At 47.0% G+C, this 19857-nt stretch overlaps 1 protein-coding gene across 2 annotated transcripts in view; it reads left to right on the top strand.

The window, feature by feature from the left end:
• The window catches only part of FA2H (fatty acid 2-hydroxylase), a 54124-nt gene extending 42100 nt beyond the window's left edge, over positions 1-12024 (top strand). For both annotated transcript variants that reach the window (XM_036834808.1, XM_036834807.1), the window contains 3 exons: positions 7384-7556; positions 8921-9173; positions 10549-12024. In XM_036834808.1, coding sequence (XP_036690703.1) covers positions 7384-7556; positions 8921-9173; positions 10549-10628 — 506 coding nt within the window. In that variant the 3' untranslated portion in view covers positions 10629-12024. The remainder of the gene's footprint in view (positions 1-7383; positions 7557-8920; positions 9174-10548) is intronic.
• The last annotated feature ends 7833 nt before the right edge of the window (positions 12025-19857 follow it).

The raw sequence follows: 19857 nt of genomic DNA, 5'->3' as shown, positions 1-19857 counted from the left end.
CCCTAAACCATATCACAAAGATTTTTAAATGAGGTCTATCTGTAGAAATATTCTTCCAAAAGAAATGTCAGACCTCCCCACCCTCCACAAAATGAGTTTTAAAAAACAACCAGCCACACATTAGCAGACACTAAATGAAATCATTTCATCAAGTGGTGTAACAATAAAGATGGGGGTTTCTCACTGAGTCTAAGAATAGAAAAAGTGTGACCTGGGATTGTTCGTCAGGAAACTAAATGAAGTCATTTCACCAGGTGGCACAGCAGAGAGCTGAACTTGGAATGGTTCACGAACAGAACACAGATTAGAGCCTGGGAGAGAAGGATCCCAGAGTGTCCTAGAATGTCCCCCAGGGCAAAGGCCCAGCGGCAGAAGCCCTGACTCAGAGTAGCAACCCACTAACCTCTACTGAGCACTTATCACATGCCTGGTGGTTTCCAGGGACCATCTCATTTAACCCTCCCAACAGCCCCACAACAAAGGTACACCCCTTTAGAGATAAGGAAATGGAACCTCAGGAAGTCAAGCGAGCAATTCAGGGTCACGTGGCTAGGATGTAGATGCTAGGTGCCACCCAGGTGGGCAGGGGACAGAGAGAAGGGCTGACATGGGGTGACTTCCAAAGAGCCTGTGAGGCTGAGTCTCTCAGGGCAGCCACAGGTTTGGGCCTCTTCTGCCAGCCTGCCTCCCAAGTTCATCACCTACCTTTGGTCTTCAGGTGCGTGCCACCTGCCCAGGTAATCTGTCCGTCCTGGCAGAACCTGCCTTGGGGAAGTGCTTGCCCATGGCAAATGGCTCAGACAGAGGCTGGGTAGGGGGACAGGTGGGAGAGGGGTGCTGGGAATAGCTCAGGTGGGCTTTCCTCTCCTGATCACATGTCATGTTCCCAACTGTGAGCCTCTGAACCCCTGTCTCTGCCAGAGACATCTCATCCCCCTCTAGTTGAGAGGTGTGTCTCTAGGGAAGTTGGACCCTCTCGAGCTTCTGTGCATGTATATCTCTCACCCTGACGACCTTCCTTCTCTCCACACTCCGAGGCTCTCTCCTGCCCGCCTCCCGAAGGAGGAGAAGTTGAGGGCTGAATGGTTTAGATGAGAGGGGCCACGGCCACAGCACCGGGAGCCCCAGTTTTCCCATCTGGTCCAGGATGCGGAGGGGCTGAGCTAGCTGCAGGAAGTCCCCCAGAGCCCAGGCTGCTCCCGGTCCCCAAGGGTTAATGTGTGCGCCCCTCGAGCCAAGGTTACCCTTTTCTGCCCACGCTGAATAGCTCAGGCACAGCACAGGGCTTGTTGCTGAGACGGCCTGCTCACTGAATCACCCACTGTCTGCCGGGCGCTCCCCTAACAATCACCAACAGTGGCAGGGCCGCCAGGGCTGGGGCCGGAGGGGGAACGGGATGCCAGAGCTTTGGCCCAGGTCCCTTTGCAGGATTCCTCCAGAGATGCCACTCGGTACCAGCTCCGGCCTGATGGGCTGACGGGGGTGATGCTGGGGTGAGGGGGCGGGCAGAGACTTGACCTATAGGAGGGGACTCTTCTGCGAGGCAGGGAAGGTGATTCGACGGCTTCATCAGAACCACCGGCCTCTGCAGAGAGCTGAAATGTGCTGTCTAATAAAGGTCTAGTGTAGGGGGTTAGTGGGGCTGTGACCATGATGCCAGCGATGGTGGCATGAGAGCCGCACACGCCTCCCTCACCTGCAGCTCATCAGGCAAGGCACAGGCCACAGGCAGAAAAAAATAGAGCCACAAAGCAAGGCGAGTGGAAACTCAGCAGGGTCCCAGCACAGCTGCTGGACGAAGGGTGCACTGGAGTAAATGCAGGAGACTCAGGGTGCCAAGGAACAGCGGAAGCTGCACGGAGACACCAGTGCAAGGCTGAAATTCCTAGGTGCGTGTGTGAAAGTGCTTTGGAAAGCAGAGAGCTTCTGCACATCCAAGCTGGCCCCCAGCACAGTTCCTGGAGGCGCATTAGAGTGAGTGCAGAGCAGCGTCCTAGGCAAGGATTCAGGCCTCCATGCGATTGTGGTGGGAGCCCCAGCAAAGGTCAAGACCAAAGTCTGTGGCCAGGGAATGCTTCTGTATGTCCAGTCCTTTCCCTGCTGACAAGAGAGCTACACAGCGAGGAAGGGCTCCTGCACTCTGGGGCGGGGGGGCGGGGGAGCTGGGAAACTCCTTCTCCCCCAACCAGGGACCCTCCAGAGCCCTGCAAGGAGAACTGAGAAAACACAGCACAAGGAGAACTGTGGGTGGAACTTAGATGTACTTTGACTCATTATATTTAAAAATTATAGTAGCTGCTTGTTATATATGAGGCATATTATATTATTATGATAAGTATTAATATACAATATATTATTCTTATATATAAGATATATATTTATCACATAATCAGGTGTTATATTCCCTCTGTCTTAGCAACAGCCCTTCACAAGTGGTAGGATATTTTACTGTTGAGAAAACACGTAGATGGTTCAGAGCCGGGATCTGAACCCAGGTCTGCAAATCCAAAGCCCAGGCTTCCTGCACGTCACCAGAGTGTCCCGAAAGACCCCAGAGGTGTCCAGCCTTCCCTCAAAGTGGGACCTGGCCAACCAGAGCAGCCCAGGCAGGGCTGGATGGCCAGTGACAGGCAATGCTGTCAGGCAAGTGTCTCGTGCCAGATGTGGACACAGCAGGCCCCACTGATGAGAAATGTCAGACCAGCTCAACACGTGATTTGAGAGAGATTGGATGGGTCCTCTGGGGATTGAATCTTAGCTGCATTGTGTGCTCCTTTCCAGGCGAGGTGTGAAAAATCCTTCCTTAGCTTAGAGACTCATTTGGAACCGTCCATCAGAATGGCCCTGGGCCTGGAATCTGGTCCAAAGAGCAGGAAAGTCACCTCTCCTCCTCACCTTCCTGGGCTCTCTCCTTCCTCACTACTTCCCTGTGGCCATTCACACTGGGCACAGTCCTTCAGAAGTGCTTCCTTAAACAGAACCAGAGGCTGCCCCTGTGCTGCCCTTAGAACAGCGCGGGTCAAATCTCATCTTTGTCCAGCCCTCCAGAGAGACTTGGGCTGGCCCATGAATCTCCCACGAGTGTCTGAGCACCTGCTATGTTAAGCACAGGAGATACAGAACAGAATACCCACTCTGCCCATAAAATGCTCACAACCTGGTGGGGACGAATGAGTAAAACAGCAGCCATAGCTCAACATGACAAAGGATGATGTGGCAGGCCTCGAACCCGGCCCAGGTCGGGGCAAAGGGCGTCTGCGGAGGCTTCGCACAGGAGGAGACACGTGGGGTAAGGAAGGGAGAGAGGGAATTCCAGCGAAGGAAAAGATATGTGTGGGTGGGGAACGTGGGGCATCTCAGGAGCCACAAGTGGTTCGGTTTGGCCCCCGTACAGGGTGACGGGACAATGAGGCTGGCAGAGCTGGGTCTCAAGGGAGCTCGAGTGCCAGGCTAGGGGTTTGGACTTTACCTAAAGAGAATGAGGCACCACAGGAGAGTTTTAACAGCATGTAGGGGCAGAGAGTTGGAGTAGGAAGCTGACGCAGCCACCAGGTGGTGAGGTAGTGGGGGAGTCAGAGCAGTGAAGTGACCCAAGAGATTTTTTTTTTAAATTGAGGTGAGATACATATAACATAAAATGAACCATTCTGAAGAGAACAATTCAGTGGCATTTAGTACGTTCACAGTGTTGTGCCACCACCACTTCTGTCTAGTTCCAGAATGTTTTCATCACCCCAAAAGGAAACCCCATCCCCAATGAGCAGCTGCTCCCCATTCCCCCCTCCTCCAGCCCCTGGCAGCCACCAGTCTACTTCTGTCTCTCTACATTTGCCTGTTCTGGACATGCCATATAAATAGACTCCTACAATATGTGGTCTTTTGTGTCTGGTTTTTTTTTTTACTTTGCCAGAAGATATTAAGGAGAGGGAGCTGACAGAGCTTGGTGACAGGTTGGACACGGGAGAGGGGAATAAGTTGAGCCTTAGGTAATGTGTGGAAGTCATTAACCCCCCCACTGAGGTACAGCCTGGGGTGATAGGGTGGGCAGGAAGGAAGAAGAAGATGATTGGCTTCATTTGGAAGCTGCTGACCTTGGAGGCGGGGCTGTGGACAGCTGCATGGAGATGCCCAGTAGCAAGTGGCCGTCCAGGGCTGAGCTGGAGGCATAGATCTGGGGCTTGTCAGCAGGCAGGTGCGGCTGACATCCTAGATCAAACAGAGAGCATATAAGAGGGGAGGGTCAAGATTTTGACCCTGGGGACAGAGGCAGTTTCCACGATGGAGCCTGACAAAGGGCATCTAGAGAAAAGGAGAAAAGCCAAGTATCCCAGCAGGCAGGGAGTGGAGCTGTGTGTTCAAACCTTGTTGGTTCCAGTTCCTTTGAGAATCTGAAAATTTGTGGACTCAACCCCCAGAAAGATGCACACAGACGCATCGTTTGGGATACCATGTCAGCAGGTTCACTCTGAAATCCAACCGAGGACTCTGGGTATTCATAAACCTCAGGATGGGAACTTACGGGGTTACAGATTCAAAAATAGAATGGTCACCAATGTCATATGCCACAGCCAAGTTAGAGACAAATTGAAAAAAATTACTTCGATCTGGCAAGAAATACATCACAAATGGCCTTTGCAGTTCTTTGTAGAAGACAGACTTTAGGGACTTGAGCGAATGGGAAGAGGTGAAGTAGATTTGAGTCTAGCCAACCTTTTCAGTAGGTTTGGCTATGAAGATACTGCATCTATGATGGGAAAGTCTTAAAGATGAGCAGAAGAGCCAGTGGAGGAGAAGTTGAAGATTCCCAGAGTGGTTGGTTGGGATGGGGGGGCCGGAGGGGAGGCAGACTGAGGGCTGTGCACTACCTAGTGGGGTGAGCTGGACAAGTAATGTAAGTTGTCTGTAATTCCACATCCTCACTCACATGGGCAATGCCAATGCTTCCCTCGAGAGGCTGGAGTGAGATGAAATGTGAAGTAACCCATGTAAAGCACTTGAGTGGCACCTGGCATGAAGGGTGCCTCAATACACATCCGCTGCTGCTGTTATTATTATTATTATTATTATTATTATTATTGCCACCATCCAGTGCCCAGGTACCTGGGTACACACTTCTTCTCTGAGGAGCAAGAAGGAAGTTTCAGGGTTGGGGCACAATCAGGTGTGGTTGAAGGTGGACAGATGTGAAGGAGCTGTTCTCCCCCCGCCCCTCTTTTCTTCCACCCCAAGTCGTTTTTTCTCTGTGAAGTAGGAGTCTGGGTGGAAGGAACGGGGGATGTTTGAGGGCAGTGGGGAGGGAGCTGAACCTGGAGACATAAAAGGATCACCAGGCAGTGTTTGAGGTCTAGCTGAGGTTGAAGGCGCCAGACCCATGGCGACACACGTCTCCTCTGTGTTCCGCAGCTTGGGTGTGGAGTGGAGAAATAGGTCTTGTGCTGATCCTGGCTTGGGAAGTCATGGGGGCAGCTAAGGTCAAAAGAGAATGGCTAGCTTTAGAAAACAGTTTGGTAGTTTCCCCAAAAGTTAAACACAGTTGCAATAGGTGCCAGCAATTCCACTCCTAGGCATATACCCAAGACAACTGAAAACATACGTCCACACAAAAAATCGCACATGAATGTTCATAGCAGCATTATTCATAATAGCCAAAAAGTAGAAACAACCCAGCTGTCCATCAGCTGATGAGTGGATAAACAAATGTGGTGCATCCATATTAATAAGGAATATTATTCAGCCTTAAAAAGGAATGAAGTTCTGATACATGCTACAACGTGGATGAACCTTGAAAATATTGTAAGTAAAAGAAGCCAGTCACAAAAGACCACATACTGTATGAGTCCATTGATACAAAATATCCAGAATAGGCAAATGCAATAGACAGAAAGTAGATTAGGGGATTCCTGGCTCTGGGAAATGGCAGGGGTTGGAGGAAATGGGCAGTGCCTGTTAATGGGTAAAGGGTTTCTTTCTGGGGTGATAAAAATGTTCTAAAATTGTGGTGATGGTTGTACAACTCTGAGTATACTAAAAACGATTGAACTGTACACTTTAAATGGGTGAATTGTAAGATATGTGAGTTATATTTCAATAAAGCTGCTCCTTTTTAAAAGAGAGAGCAAGTATAGCCAAAGCAATAGCTTGTGGAGAAAAGAAGTAGAACTAAGAGGGTGAGGATAGACATGAAGAAAACTGTGACAAGAGCTGAAGTGTCGGTGAAGTCAAAGAATGGATGAAGCAGAGAAAAGAAACGAGAGCCGGAAGGACTGCAGGCTGTCCTCCGAGGGCTGGGCATGGGGAACCTCACACTTGATGATAATTACACCTCTCCAGTCTTCTGGTCTCCGGGCTGATCATCTTCAGGTTTTTCACATCTTCCTCATATGCTATGATTTTAAGTATTGTTCATGAACCTGTCTCTCTCTGGGTGTTCCTGACCCTCCTGGCCCCCCAGTCCCTGGTGGTTAACACCTTCCACCAATAGCCCCCCAGCTCTGCTGGCTTCGTCAGGATCGCCCCTCCCTCTCCTCCACGCTGCTGGGGCAAGGTCACTTTTTCCCGGTGTCTTAGTCCGTTCAGGCTGCTATAACAAAACATCACAGACTGGGTAGCTTGTAAACAACAGCCATTAATTGCTCACGATTCTGGAGGCTGGAAGTCCGAGATCAGGGTGTCAGCATGGTCAGGTGAGGGCCCTCTTCTAGGTCAAAGACTCATTGTATCCTCACATGGCAGAAAGGGGAAGAGTTCTCTCGAGCCTCTTTTATAAGGGAATTAGTCCTATTCACCCCATGACCTAATCACCTCCCATCACCTTGGGGGTTAGGTTTCAACATATGAATTTGAGGGAACACGTTCAAACCATAGCACCAGGTAAAGGTCCAGTGCTGGCCATAGCTGTTCCTCTTACAGTCCCTTTAAGGAAGATCTCAGATCTCTAGCCAAATCTTACTCTTGATACCAAAGCCAGACAAAGACACCACAAGAAAGAAAACTACGAACTAATATCACTGACGAATACAGATGCAACAATCCTCAACAAAACACTAGAAAACTGAATCCTAGAACATATTAAAGGATTATACACCACCACCAAATGGGATTTATTCCAGAATGCAAGGGTGGTTCAACATCTGAAATCAATCTAATACCCCACATCAATAGTCCTCTGAGAGGACTCCTCCTAAGCCCAACATAGATCATCACAGCCTCCTTCCCATTTTGATTCAAAGGCCCTGATAGTGGGGCTGGGCCCCATAGCTGCTGGGCAGAGGGCAGCAGCTCCCAAGGTGACAGTGCCGTGAGACAGGACCTCTGGAGCTACCAGGCACTGCTGTGCCCCGGGGCTGTCTGCCCTGACCTTGCCTCTCTCCTGCCCCTCTGCAGAGTACTCAGTAGCCATGCCTGAGTCCATGTTCCCGGGCCTCTTCATGCTGGGGCTGCTCCTCTGGAGCCTAGTAGAGTACCTCATCCACCGCTTCCTGTTCCACATGAAGCCCCCCAATGACAGCTATTACCTCATCATGCTGCACTTCGTCATGCACGGCCAGCACCACAAGGTGAGCAGGGCAGGCTCTCACCCGGGTCCCTGCCACTGTGACCCACCCGTGGGAGCTGCCCATCTTGGTGGGAGTCAGGTTGAGAGCGAGGGGAAATCAAGGGCGTGTGACTGGGTCCTAACCTGCACCGGGCGTGGACAGAGTGAGCATGTGTGTCCAACTTTAATCCTCACAACAACTTCATTCCTTCATTTATTCATTCATTCAGTAAATGCTCACTTAAGTGCTCACTATGTGCCGGGCACTGTTCTAGACACCATTGAACGAAACAGTCAAGAATCACTGCCCTTGTGGAGCTTCATTCTGAAGATGGTGCTGCAGTTCTCCCCATTCCACAGACTGGCAGACTGAGGCTTGGGGAAATAAAGGAACTAAGGAATTCACCCAAGGTCACACCTGGATGTTGTCCCCTGTGGAATCCAGAGTCTGTGCTCTCAGCCATCCACCCCCCTGGGGCTCCTCAAGGGCAACATGATGGTCCCAGCAGCTGGGATTGGAAGCCAGGTCTGCCCAGAGGAAGTTGTGTCCCCCTGCTGCTTCTCTGTCCCTGTACCGTGCTGTTCTCAGCCTGTCCCAGGGTCTCCATCCTCCCCCCTCCCTTCCTTCCTTCTTTGTCCTGGAGCCGGTGTTCTGGCACATGGCCAGCAAGTGCTGTTGCTCCTGGTCAGAGGGGAGGGAGGCCCACATCAGTATATTGCTCTTTCTCTGTCTCCTGATTTTTCTCTCTCTCCTCTTTCAGCCCAGAGAGGGTCTCTCCTCAGAATACTCACACAGTCTCTAAAATCTTACCTGTCTGCCAGGCCCTTGACTTGTGAAGCTCCAGAGCCAAAGACTAGGTTCCTTTGCTGTCTGGTTCACTGTGACAACACCCCCTTGGAACAAAGAAGGCCACCTGGGGTGGGGGACCTGCCTGTTAACACTTCCAGGATCGTCCACCACGTGCGCCTTCATCACCCTCAGGCCTTGTCTAGGTGCCCCGCCTGGTACTTGGGGTGGGGGGTTGGGCCTCCTCTCTAGCACCGAACAAATTCCAGAGACAAAGGGGCCTCTTGAGCATAAAGCGGGGCTCTGCTCTGCGAGCATCCTGCCCACATCACAACCACCCCTGTTTTCTTGGCCGGTTTTCCAGGTCCCATCCTGGCTTGGAAATTGGGGGTGGGACAGACTCTCCAGGGCTTTTAGGCTTGGTGGCCCACCCTCCCCAAAGCCACCGAGAGTGCCAAGCCTATGCTCTCCCTGGACTGTGTGGGCTGCTCCGCCCCATCCCCCATGGGAGCACCTCTGGGCCGGCATGCTGTGTGTGACCACAGTCAGGCCCTGGGGCCCCGGGCTGCGTCCTGACTCATGAGCCCCTCCATCCACAGGCACCCTTCGACGAGTCCCGCCTGGTCTTCCCCCCGGTGCCAGCCTCTCTGGTGATAGCTTTCTTCTACGTGTTCTTACGGCTCATCCTGCCTGAGGCGGTGGGGGGCACCGTGTTTGCAGGGGGCCTCCTGGGCTACGTCATCTATGACATGATCCACTACTATCTGCACTTCGGCTCCCCGCACAAGGGCTCCTATCTGTACCACCTGAAGGCCCACCACGTCAAGCACCACTTTGCACATCAGCAGTCAGGTAAGGACCTGCCGGTGCCTCCCCGCTTCCTCGTTTGTTCATTTCTTATTTGACAGCTACCCCTGAGCTTCCAGCCAGGGCCAGGCACGGTTCTGGGGATACACAGTCAGCAAGGCAAGCCTGGGGCTCCCATCCTAGTCCCTGGTGCAGGGAGCTGTGCAGAGACAGACAAACAAGGAAACCAGTAAATAGCAAAGACCATTTCAGACAGTGATAAGTGCCACAAAGAAAATAAAGCAAAGTGATGTTAGAGAAACCATGTCAGCGGGGCAGGGGCCCCACACTGTTTAATAATATAGAATGTGAGTCACAGATGGGATTTTACATTTTCTAGTAGCCACATTAACAAGTAAAATTAAACCAATGAAGTTAATTTTAATAATATAGTTTATTAAGCCAAATACAACCAAAATATTATCATTTCAACATGTGATCAATATAAAAATTGTTGGGAATTCCCTGGAGGCCCAGTGGTTAGGACTCAGCGCTTTCACTGCCGTGGGCCCAGGTTTGATCTCTGGTTGGGGAACTGGGATCCCGCAAGCCGTGCGGCATGGCCCCAAAAAAAAAAAATTGTTAATGAGAAATTTTACATTCTTTCCTTCTATTAAGTCTTCGATATCCGGTGTGTATCTTGCACTTATAAGCCCGTCGCCATTCAAGGGCTAAATGTTCATTGGAAATACTTGATCCATATTTAGAGTTTATAAAATTTACAGTCAAAAAAGTAGATTCACATACATGAGTTGCTCCAAATGTGCCTAAAAGTTTTCCAGTAACTGAATCGAGTATAGGTTTTTACATTGAAATGTAAGTTAATTAAAATTAAATGAAGTTGGGAATTTAGTCCCTCCATAGCTCGGGCCACATTTCCAGTGCTCAGGAGTCACATGGACTAGTGGCTACCCTGCTGGACAGCAGAATGCTAGCTAAAGTGGTCCAGGAAGGTGTCACTGCAGAGACGTCATTAGCGCTGAGACCTGAATTAGGAGAAGCCAGCATCCAGTGTCTGGAGGAAGAGCATCCCAGGAGCAACAGGTGCGAAGCCTTGAAGCAGGAATGAACTTGGCATCTTCAAAGAGAAGGAGGCGGCTGGAGTGTGAGGGAGAGAGAGGCAGAGGCAGACAGCAGCCAGGCTCTCCCAGGACGCCAGGCCAGATAAGAAATTGGGGGTTATTCCAACAGTATCCTTGGGAGTCTAGAAACACTGGTACCCTGCTCTTGACTTCTGCCAGAATGGCCCTGAGAGTTGGGAAGGCCATCAGGGACCGATGTTGAAATCTTCCCCACATGCTAGCCCCAGCTAGGCTCCCTTCCGAGCAAACTGACTCCTTCAAGAATGCCTCATCTTCTCCCCATTTGTCTCCCTCTCTAGGATTTGGCATCAGCACTAAATTTTGGGATCACTTTTTCCACACCCTTATTCCGGAAGAACCCCACCCGAAGATACAGTGACAACTCCCAGCCCTGTTGTCCTGCCCTCAGCCCCGCCGTGGCCCCGCCCCCAGTCCACCCCCATCCAGACCCTGCAAAGAAGGTTTGCTTGACCAGGCGGTACGGGCTTGGTGGAGGGTGCTGGGGAAACCCTGAAGCCCGAGGCTAACCCTGAGACTGCCCTCCTGACCCAGCACAGGAGGGTCACGTCCACTTGGTGGCCCAGTGGCCCTCAGGGACTAGCTCTTCCCTGGAGCATCCCAGCCTCTTCACTCACACCCCCGCCCAGTGCCTTAGCCCACAGGACTGCTTCAGGACCCGGCCAGTGGGGACTTTCCTAAGGGGAGTGAAGGCAACTGACCCCTGGGACCAGCTGGTGTCCCACCTGTATCTTAGCACCCTGGGCTCCCTAGGAGCTGCCCCCCCCCCGAAACCCTGGAACTGCCAGTGTTAACAGTGAAGAACGGGGTCTGCAGGGCCATGGCCCTCGTCTTCCCCACCTTCTCCTCCTGGGGAGGGTGTGGTGGCTCTGGCTGTTGTCCTGAGGACTGGAGAGCACAGAGGTGGATGAAGCACTCTCAGAAGAGGAGAAAGCATGAAGCCTCCTCCAGGCCACCCCCAATCCTGGGGCGGCACCTTTGTCCCCTGCCAATGACAAATGCCAGCTGCATCACCACATGCCTCGGGCTGTGACACATCCAGCACCCACACGCCTGGCCCTCACCTGTCTGTGCAGGTGGGCCGACAGTAGCTGTTGCGGGTCTCAAGGCTGGAGGGAGCCCACGCCCCTTTCTTTAGGAAGCACCAGCTGCTCTAGCCATCTCTTCGCCTCCAGAATCACAAAGCTTTTCCCCAAGGGAGGCTAAAGAGACCTCTCCGTGGGTGGGAGCCCCATCCTGTCCCCAGCCATTCTCGACCTCCACCTGGCATAAGTGGGCCCCTGCCCGCCTCACTCAGGACCCTTCCAGCCAGTGCCTCCTTAAGCCGACAAGAAGCCTTGATGCGGTGCCTTATCTCCCAGCCCCTCCCACCCCAGCAGACGAGGTTCCCACCCTTTCTTCCTCATAACCAAAACCCTCACTGCTCACAAGAGGGTCTTATTTATAAACTATATAAATACCCTTAGTCGGGCCCCAGACCAAGTAGCTGCTCAGATTGCCCTTTCTAATCCTACATGTCGAGCTTATGTAAAAACGTTTTTGTCTTATTTTTGTTCCCTTCTTACCCACAAACCGTTACTACTTGAAACTTTTTAAAAACTCGATGTGTGTAAAGGCTAAAGGGAAGCAGTTTGACCGATCCTGTGATTTGTACTGTTTACTGCGGGGTTATTTAAAGATTTGGGAATAAATATACAAACTACCGTTGTGAAATAAAGGTGTAAATAAATTGTATATTTTGAAAAATGAAAACATTGGAAAAGAAACCAAAAAAGAGGTGTTACTTGCTGATGGCCACTCACCAGACTTCGTCGAGGCCGGGGAGGCGCAGGAGGGTTGGGGGGCTGTGGCTTGTTGAGCAGGAGGGAGTATTTATTCGATTGCTGACCAGGTTGTGTAGACTTGCTGGGGTAGAGTGATGATAAAAAGCAGACGAAACCCTATCCTTTTATTCGATTTTATTACTGTTTTTTTTTTTTTGGTCACTGCCTCGGGGCTTGCGGGATCTTAGTTCCCCGACCAGGGATCAAACCCACGCCGCCCTTCGCAGTGAAATCGCGGGGCCCTAACCACTGGACCACCAGGGAATTCCCTCGTTACTGTTTTTAAATTCTCTGCGGACAGCATCTCCCCCTCACTGCTTATACCTGGAGGTGGGCATAAGGGGGCGTCACTCCCACCAACTGCCTTGGTACACAACAGAGGAGGTGTTTCTTCTGGAATTTACCAGACCACAGCTAAGACTCTAGTTGACTTTTCTAAGGCTCCAGCAACAAATGCCCAATGTAGGAACTAGAACTTCAGGCCAGCTCAGTCTGGGTGAAACAGTTTCCCAGGATATCTTCCCAGCCACCACATCAGAACCACCTATGGAACCTATCAAACCACAGATCCCAGTCCTCAACGCTCAGATTCTCATTCAGTAGGTGCGGCAGAGGTGGGCTCTGCATTCGCCTGCACAAGGATGCAGAGGCAAAAATGAAAGCGGAGGCAAGCTGATGTTGGCGAGACCGTGGCCACATGGAGGGGCCCCCCGCTCCTGCTGCCTCTCCCTGCTCGAGAGGGCAGCTCCCAGCCTGAAGGTTAGGGCGACCTGTCTGAGCCAATCCTCCCTCAAGCTCCTGCAATCAGGCCATCCAAGCAGCAGAAATCCAACCTCCGTTCCCTAGATGCTGTTGGGAGTCCAACCACGGAGCATCACTCCCCAGGGGAAGGAAGAAACAAAAAGCAGGAGCAAAGGAAGAGATCAACTAGTTGTAAATACACGAGTCCATCGGAGACAGGTCTAAGATGAGCAAGTTTGAGCAAAAAATTAATTGGAAAAAAAAATTCTTTAAAAAGATTAAAACAGAGCTAGTAAGAAGTGCTAAAATCTATGTGAGTTTGTAGCATGGTAATGAGAAGACTTAGGGGGGAAAAAAAAAAGCCAATCTATTAATGAAAATGTCCACTCAGTGAATATTGGACAGACTCCCCCAGAGCTTCCTGCTGTGCTGGCTAGAATTTTCCAGGGGGTTAGGAATTTCCACAAGGCCTTGGAAGGGAGAGAATGAGCCCCATCCTACAGAAGAGAATAATATAGAAAGTGCCCTTAACCTCAAGCCAGTTGGCACTCAAAGTGCAGTCCCTACTCAGTGATCATCTGCTGGAGTCAGAGAATTTTATCTTCAAGTGCAAGACCCAAGGAGGAGTCAAAGATTAGATGCTAAAGCCAGCAGGGGACATTATCAAGATGCCAGCGCATCTAGCATGATGGGAAAGCCTGAAACTCGGAGCACGTGATTATTTCTGTAGTGGGAGAAGACAGAAAAATCATCAAGAAAGTTTAATGTTTACGTGGACGAAGGGCCATTTAAATTCTGATCAGTGTAAAGTAAATATGCAGGTTGACTGACTCTCAATGATCCTAGCAACTTACCTGATTCTCTAGCAACAACCCAGCTTCCCTGGCAGAGGACAGGGCCATAGCTGTTATCTTTATTTCTGGCATCGCTCTACCTCCAGACATGCTGTCTTCGGGCGTTTCTCGGCTGACCTAAAGAACCGCCCTCTTAACTTGACTCCGTTCCACTCCTGCATTGGCTCTAGCCTCCCATCTCTGCCTTTGAACTTTGTACTGTTTCTAATTGTGCTCAGCGCAAAGCCCAACTTGTAACAGGCCCCAATAAATGTTAGTCTTGTCTCTGTCAGATCTCTGGCAGGTTACATTGTTTGGGCTTTGGTTTTCCACCGGTTCCCTGGCCTCTGCTGCCCTCTGGTGACGGCATGCGGCTCTGCCCCCTTATGACTGGAAATCAGATGCCTGTGATTGTAAAATTCCATCACTTTTCCACCTTACCTGTTCTCTTACCTTACTGTTTTGTCTCATCTACTGTTTTTGAGAGGAAGCTGGAACTATACATATGAACTTTCCAGTTCTAACTTTCTATAAAGATATGATGGTTGGGAAAAAAGATGGAGATTTCTTTACAATGAGGTAATAACGGCACAATGAAGAACTGTTATCTATTAAGGATGCTACAGGGTGAATGTGAAATTTGGAAAATGCCAAGAGTCTCATCTGCACTCCATCCCAGACACCTTATTAGCTTATAGTGGGGGAGGGGGAAGAAGGAGTGATAAGAAAAAGAAGAAAAAATATTATTTTGGCAAAAGCATAAAGGTAGGGGGCTGTCTTCATTCAGGTTCCCTAAAAAGCAAACCTTAAAACAAGAACATGGATGCATGTAGTTTATTTGGGAGGCAATTGCAGAAATAAAGAGTGAGAAATTGGGAAAGATTAGACAGTGGGGGAGCCAAATAAGAATGAGTATGTGAGGTTCTCATACAGATTCCGCAGGGGCATCTTGAGAAGCAGACAGAATACCTGCCAGAATTGTCCACCTAAAGGACAAGAGGCTGGAACATTTACCCACAGCTTCCTCTCCTATTGGTTGAGCATTGGTGTCAACACCCTTCTCACTGATGTGCTGTCCCAGCATGCAACGCAACCAGATTCCTTGGCTCTGACAAAGGTCCTGGAACAAAAGCAGAAAGACAGATGTGTGCAATTGAAGTGGGATGCAGTCAGTACAAGCTGAGTGTGAGCTTGCCAGGAACTATCCACCAGAACTGTGGCTGAGTTCCCGCAGAACTTTGGGGTCTGTAGCAGACATGTCTGCTACAGACCCCAAAAGGCTAGATCCGCAGTGGAAGAGTGAACCGGAAGTAAAACCACCTTCCCAGGGCACTGCAAGTAAAATTACCTGCATGGAGTGGAGAAAAAGCTCTTTTGAGAATATAGAACCACAAGCATAGCCCTCATGGTGGTCTGAAGCCTGTATTCACATAAACTGTGTGGTTTGAAACACCTCAAGTCAAAATTTTAGTGCAAAATATCCCTGACTGGTGGAGCCACAAGGCTCTCAGGAGAAGCACATAAATTTTGGTGGAAAAAAATGTAGCTTCAATCCAGGCCTCAAAAAATTCCCACAGATAAAATTCCAAGGACTATAAGCTCACAATAAAAACAAAACAAAACACACAGGGAAAGAAGGCACCATGAGTAAACGCTGGTAGAAACAACATGCAACAAATACACCAACAAAGACATCAGACATAGGAATTATGAGATGGGCTAGATACTTGCCATTTACTCTCCAGATTCACTCTCCCCTTCTTTCCCATCCCTCTCAGTACCCTGTGAGGCTGATCTGTGTGAACTGCCTCAGTGTGTTCTTTTGCATATTGACTGCCAGTTCTGCAAATACAGGCACTGGCAAGAGATTGGCGGTCCAGGTGTTTATATCTGGAACTCTTTAATTTACTTCAGCAATGGTTTGTAGTTTTCAGTGTACAAGTCTTTTCACCTACTTGATTATATTTATTCCCAAATATTTTATTCTTTTGGCTGCTATTGTAATTGGAATTGTTTTCTTAATTTCCTTTTTTTGTATTTTTCATTGCTGGTGTATAGACACACAACTGATTTTTGTGTTAATCTTATATCCTGCAACTCTGCTGAATTCCTTCATTAGCTCTAGTAAAATTTTTATTGGATACTTGGTTTTCTACATACAAGATTATGTCATCAGTGAACAGAGACATTTTTACTTCTCCTTATCCAATCTGAATGCCTTAAGTTTTTTTTCTTGACTAATTGTTCTGTCTAGAACTTCCAGTACAATGTTGAACAGCACTGATGAACATGGGCATCCTTCTCTTATTCCTGATCTTAGGGAGAAAGCGTTCAGTCTTTCACCATTAGATATGATGTTAGCTCTGGGTTTTTCATAAATGTCCTTTATCAAGGGGAAGTTCCCTTCTCTTCCTGGTTTGCTGAGTGTTTTCATCATGAAATGGTGTTGAATTTTGTCAAAATTTGTTCCTGCATCAATTGAGATGATGTGAGGTTTTTTCCTTTGTTCTATTACTATGGTGTATTATATTGATTTCATATGTTGAACCACACTTGCATTCCTAGAATAAATCTCATTTGGTCATATAAAGGCGTACAATCCATTACTGTGTTTTAGGATTCAGTTTTCTAGTATTTTGTTGTGGATTTTTGCATCTATATTCACCAATGGTATTGGTTTGTAGTTTTCTTTCTTGTGGTATCAGGGTAATGCTGGCCTCATAAAATGGGTTAGGAAGTGTTCTCTCCATTTATCTTTTTGAAACAGTTTGAGAAGGATTAGTGTTAATTCATTTTCAAATATTTTGTAGAATTCACCAGTGAAATCATCTGGCCCGAACTTTTATTTTGGCGGGAAGGTTTTGATTACTGATTCAGTCTCTTTACTTGTTATAAGTCTGTTCAAATTTTTCTGTTTCTTCTTGAATCACTTAGGTTATTTGTGTGCGTCTCATCTAGGTTATCTAATTGGTTGATGTACAATTGTTCATATATTCTCTTACAGTCGTTTTATTTCTTTTTTATTATTATGGAAAGAACACTTAACATGAGATCTACACTCCTGACAATTTTTAAAGTGTACAATATATTATTGTTGACTGTAGGTACAATGTTGTACAGCAGTTCTCTGGAGCTTATTCATCTTTCTTGACTGAAACTTGATGCTCAATGACTAGTAACTCCCCATTTCCCCCTCCCCCAGCCTCTGGGAACCACCATTCCTCTTTCTGATTCTATGAATTTGACTGTTTTAGATACCTCTTATAAGCTGAGTCATGCTGTATTTGTCTTTCTGTGATCAGCTTGTTTCACTTAGTATAATGTCCTCGAGGTTCATCCATGTTGTTACATATTGCAGAATTTCCTTCTTTTTTAAGGCTGAATTCTATTCCATTGTAGGTATATACCACATTTACTTTATCCATTCATCTGTTAATGGACATTTAGGTTGTTTTCACTTCTTGGCTATTGTGAATAGTATTGCAATGAACATAGATGTGCTATTTCTTTGAAATCCTGATTTCAACTATTTTGGTTAAATACCCAAAAGTGGGATTGCTGGATCATATGGTAGTTCTACTTTTAACTTTCTGAGAAACCTCGATACTGATTTCCATAATGACTGCACCATTTTCCCTCCAACAGTGTGCAAGGGTTTCAGTTTCTCTACATCCTCACCAACACTTGTTGTCTTCTTCTTTTTTATAATAGCCATCTTGACAGGTGTGAGATGATATTTCATTGTGGTTTTGATTTGCCTTTCCCTAATGATTAGTAACGTTGAGCATTTTTTCACATACAAGTGGGCCATTTGTAAGTCTTCTTTGGAGAAATGTCTGTTCAAGTCCTTAGCCCATTTTTTTTCATCAGGTTATTCATTTTTTTACTATTGAGTTGTAGGAGTTCTTTATATATTTTGGAGATTAACCCCTTATCAAATATATGGTTTGAAAATATTTTCTACCATTCCATAGGTTGCTTTTCCACTCTTGTTTCTTCTGCTATGCAGAAGCTTTTTAGTTTAATATAATTTTACTTATTTTTGTTACCTGTGCTCTTGGTGTTGTATCCATGAAATCATTGCCAGGGTCAATGTCACAAAGCTTTTCCCTTATGTCTTCTTCTAGAAGTTTTACAGTTTCAGGTGTCATGTGTAAGTCTTTAATCCATTTTGAGTTGGTTTTTGTGAGTGATATAAAATAAGGGTTCAATTTAATTTTTTGGCATGTGGATATGGTTTTCCCAACACTATTTGTTGAACAGACTATCCTTGTCCCATTGTGTATTCTTGGCACCCTTGTCAAAGATCAGTTGATCATATATATGTGGATTTATTTCTGGGTTCTCTATTCTGTTCCATTGGTCTATATGTCAGCCATTATGCCAGTACCATAATGTTTTGATTACTGTAGGTTTGTAATATATTTTGAAATAAGTGTGATTCTTCCAGTTTCGTTCTTCTTTCTCAAGAATGATTTGGGGACTTCCCTGGTGGCACAGTGGTTAAGAATCTGCCTGCCAATGCAGGGGACACCACAGGTTCATGCCCAGGAAGATCCCACTTGCCACGGAGCAACTAAGCCCGTGCACCACAACTGCTGAGCCTGCGCTCTAGAGCCCACGAGCCACAACTACTGAATCCCATGCGCCTAGAGCCCATGCTCTGCAAAAAGAGAAGCCACCGCAACAAGAAGCCAGTGCACCACAATGAAGAGTAGCCCCCACTCGCCACAACTAGAGAAAGCCCGCATGCAGCAATGAAGACCCAATGCAGCCAAAAATAAATAAATAAATAAATAAATTTTAAAAAGAATGATTTGGCTATTTATGGTCTTTTGTGTTTCCATATTAATTTAATTTAATTTAATTTAATTTAATTTAATTTAATTTAATTTAATGCAGCATGCGGGATCTTAGTTCCCCAACCAGGGATTGAACCTGCGCCCCTTGCAGTGGAAGCATGGAGTCTTAACCACTGGACCACCAAGGAAGTCCCTCCATATTAATTTTAGAATTGTCTTTCTATTTCTTTATAAAATGACATTGGGAGTTTGATAGGGATTGCATTGAATCTGTAGACTGCATTGGGTAGATGCTCATTTTAACAATATTAAGTCTTCCAATCCATGAACACTGGTCTTTCCATTTATTTGTATATTGTTTAATTTCCTTCATCAGTGTTTTGTAGTTTTCAGTGTACAAGTCTTTTATCTCCCTAGTTGATTTATTATTCCTAAGTATTTTATTCTTTTTGGTGCTATTGAAAATGGCATTGTTTTCCTAATTTCCTTTTCAGATAATTTGTTGTTAGTGTATAGAAACACAACTCATTTTTTACGTTGGTTTTGTATCCTGCAACTTCACTGAATTCATTTATTAGTTCTAACAGTTTTGTGGGCTTTTTTTTTTTCTTTTGGTGGGCTTTTTAAATGGCATCTTTAGAGTTTTCTATAGATAAGACCATGTAATCTGCAAACAGGGACAACTTTACTTCTTTCTTTCCTATTTTGATGTCTTTTCTTTCTTTTTCTTGCCTAATTGCTCTGGCTAGGACTTCTTTTATTATATCGAATAGAACCGGTGAGAGTCGACATCCTTGCCTTGTTCCTGATCTTGGAGGAAAAGCATTCAGTTTTTCACCATTGAGAATGATGTTAGCTGTGAGCTTGTAATATATGGCCTTAGTGATGTTGAGATAATTTTCTCCTATTCCTAATTTGTTGAGAGTCTTTAATCATTAAAGAGTGTTGAATTTTCTGAAACGCTTTTTCTGCACCTATTGAGATGATCATATGTTTTTATCCTTTATTCTGTTATGGTGGTGTATCACATTAATTGATTTTCATATGTTGAACCATTCTTGCATCCTAGGAATAAATCCCACTTGGTCATGGTGTATGATCCTTTTAATGTGTTGTTGGATTTGGTTTGCTAGTATTTTGTTGAGGATTGTTGTATCTATATTCAGCAGGAGTATTGGCCTGTATTTTTCTTGTATCTTTGTCTGGCTTTGGTATCAGCATAATGCTGAGCTTATAAAATGAGCTTCAAAGTGTTCTCTCCTCTTCAATGTTTTGCAAGAGTTTAAGAAGGATTGGTACTAATTCATTTTTAAATATTTCGTAGAATTCACTAGTGAAGCCAACTGGCCCTGGGCTTTTCTTTGCTGGGAGGTTTTTGATTACTGATTCAG

This window comes from Balaenoptera musculus, chromosome 19 (genome assembly GCF_009873245.2).
Source record: "Balaenoptera musculus isolate JJ_BM4_2016_0621 chromosome 19, mBalMus1.pri.v3, whole genome shotgun sequence".
Taxonomy (NCBI): Eukaryota; Metazoa; Chordata; class Mammalia; order Artiodactyla; family Balaenopteridae; genus Balaenoptera; species Balaenoptera musculus.
The sequence above is the reverse complement of the archived record's forward strand: the minus strand, read 5'-3'. Positions and strand labels throughout refer to the sequence as shown.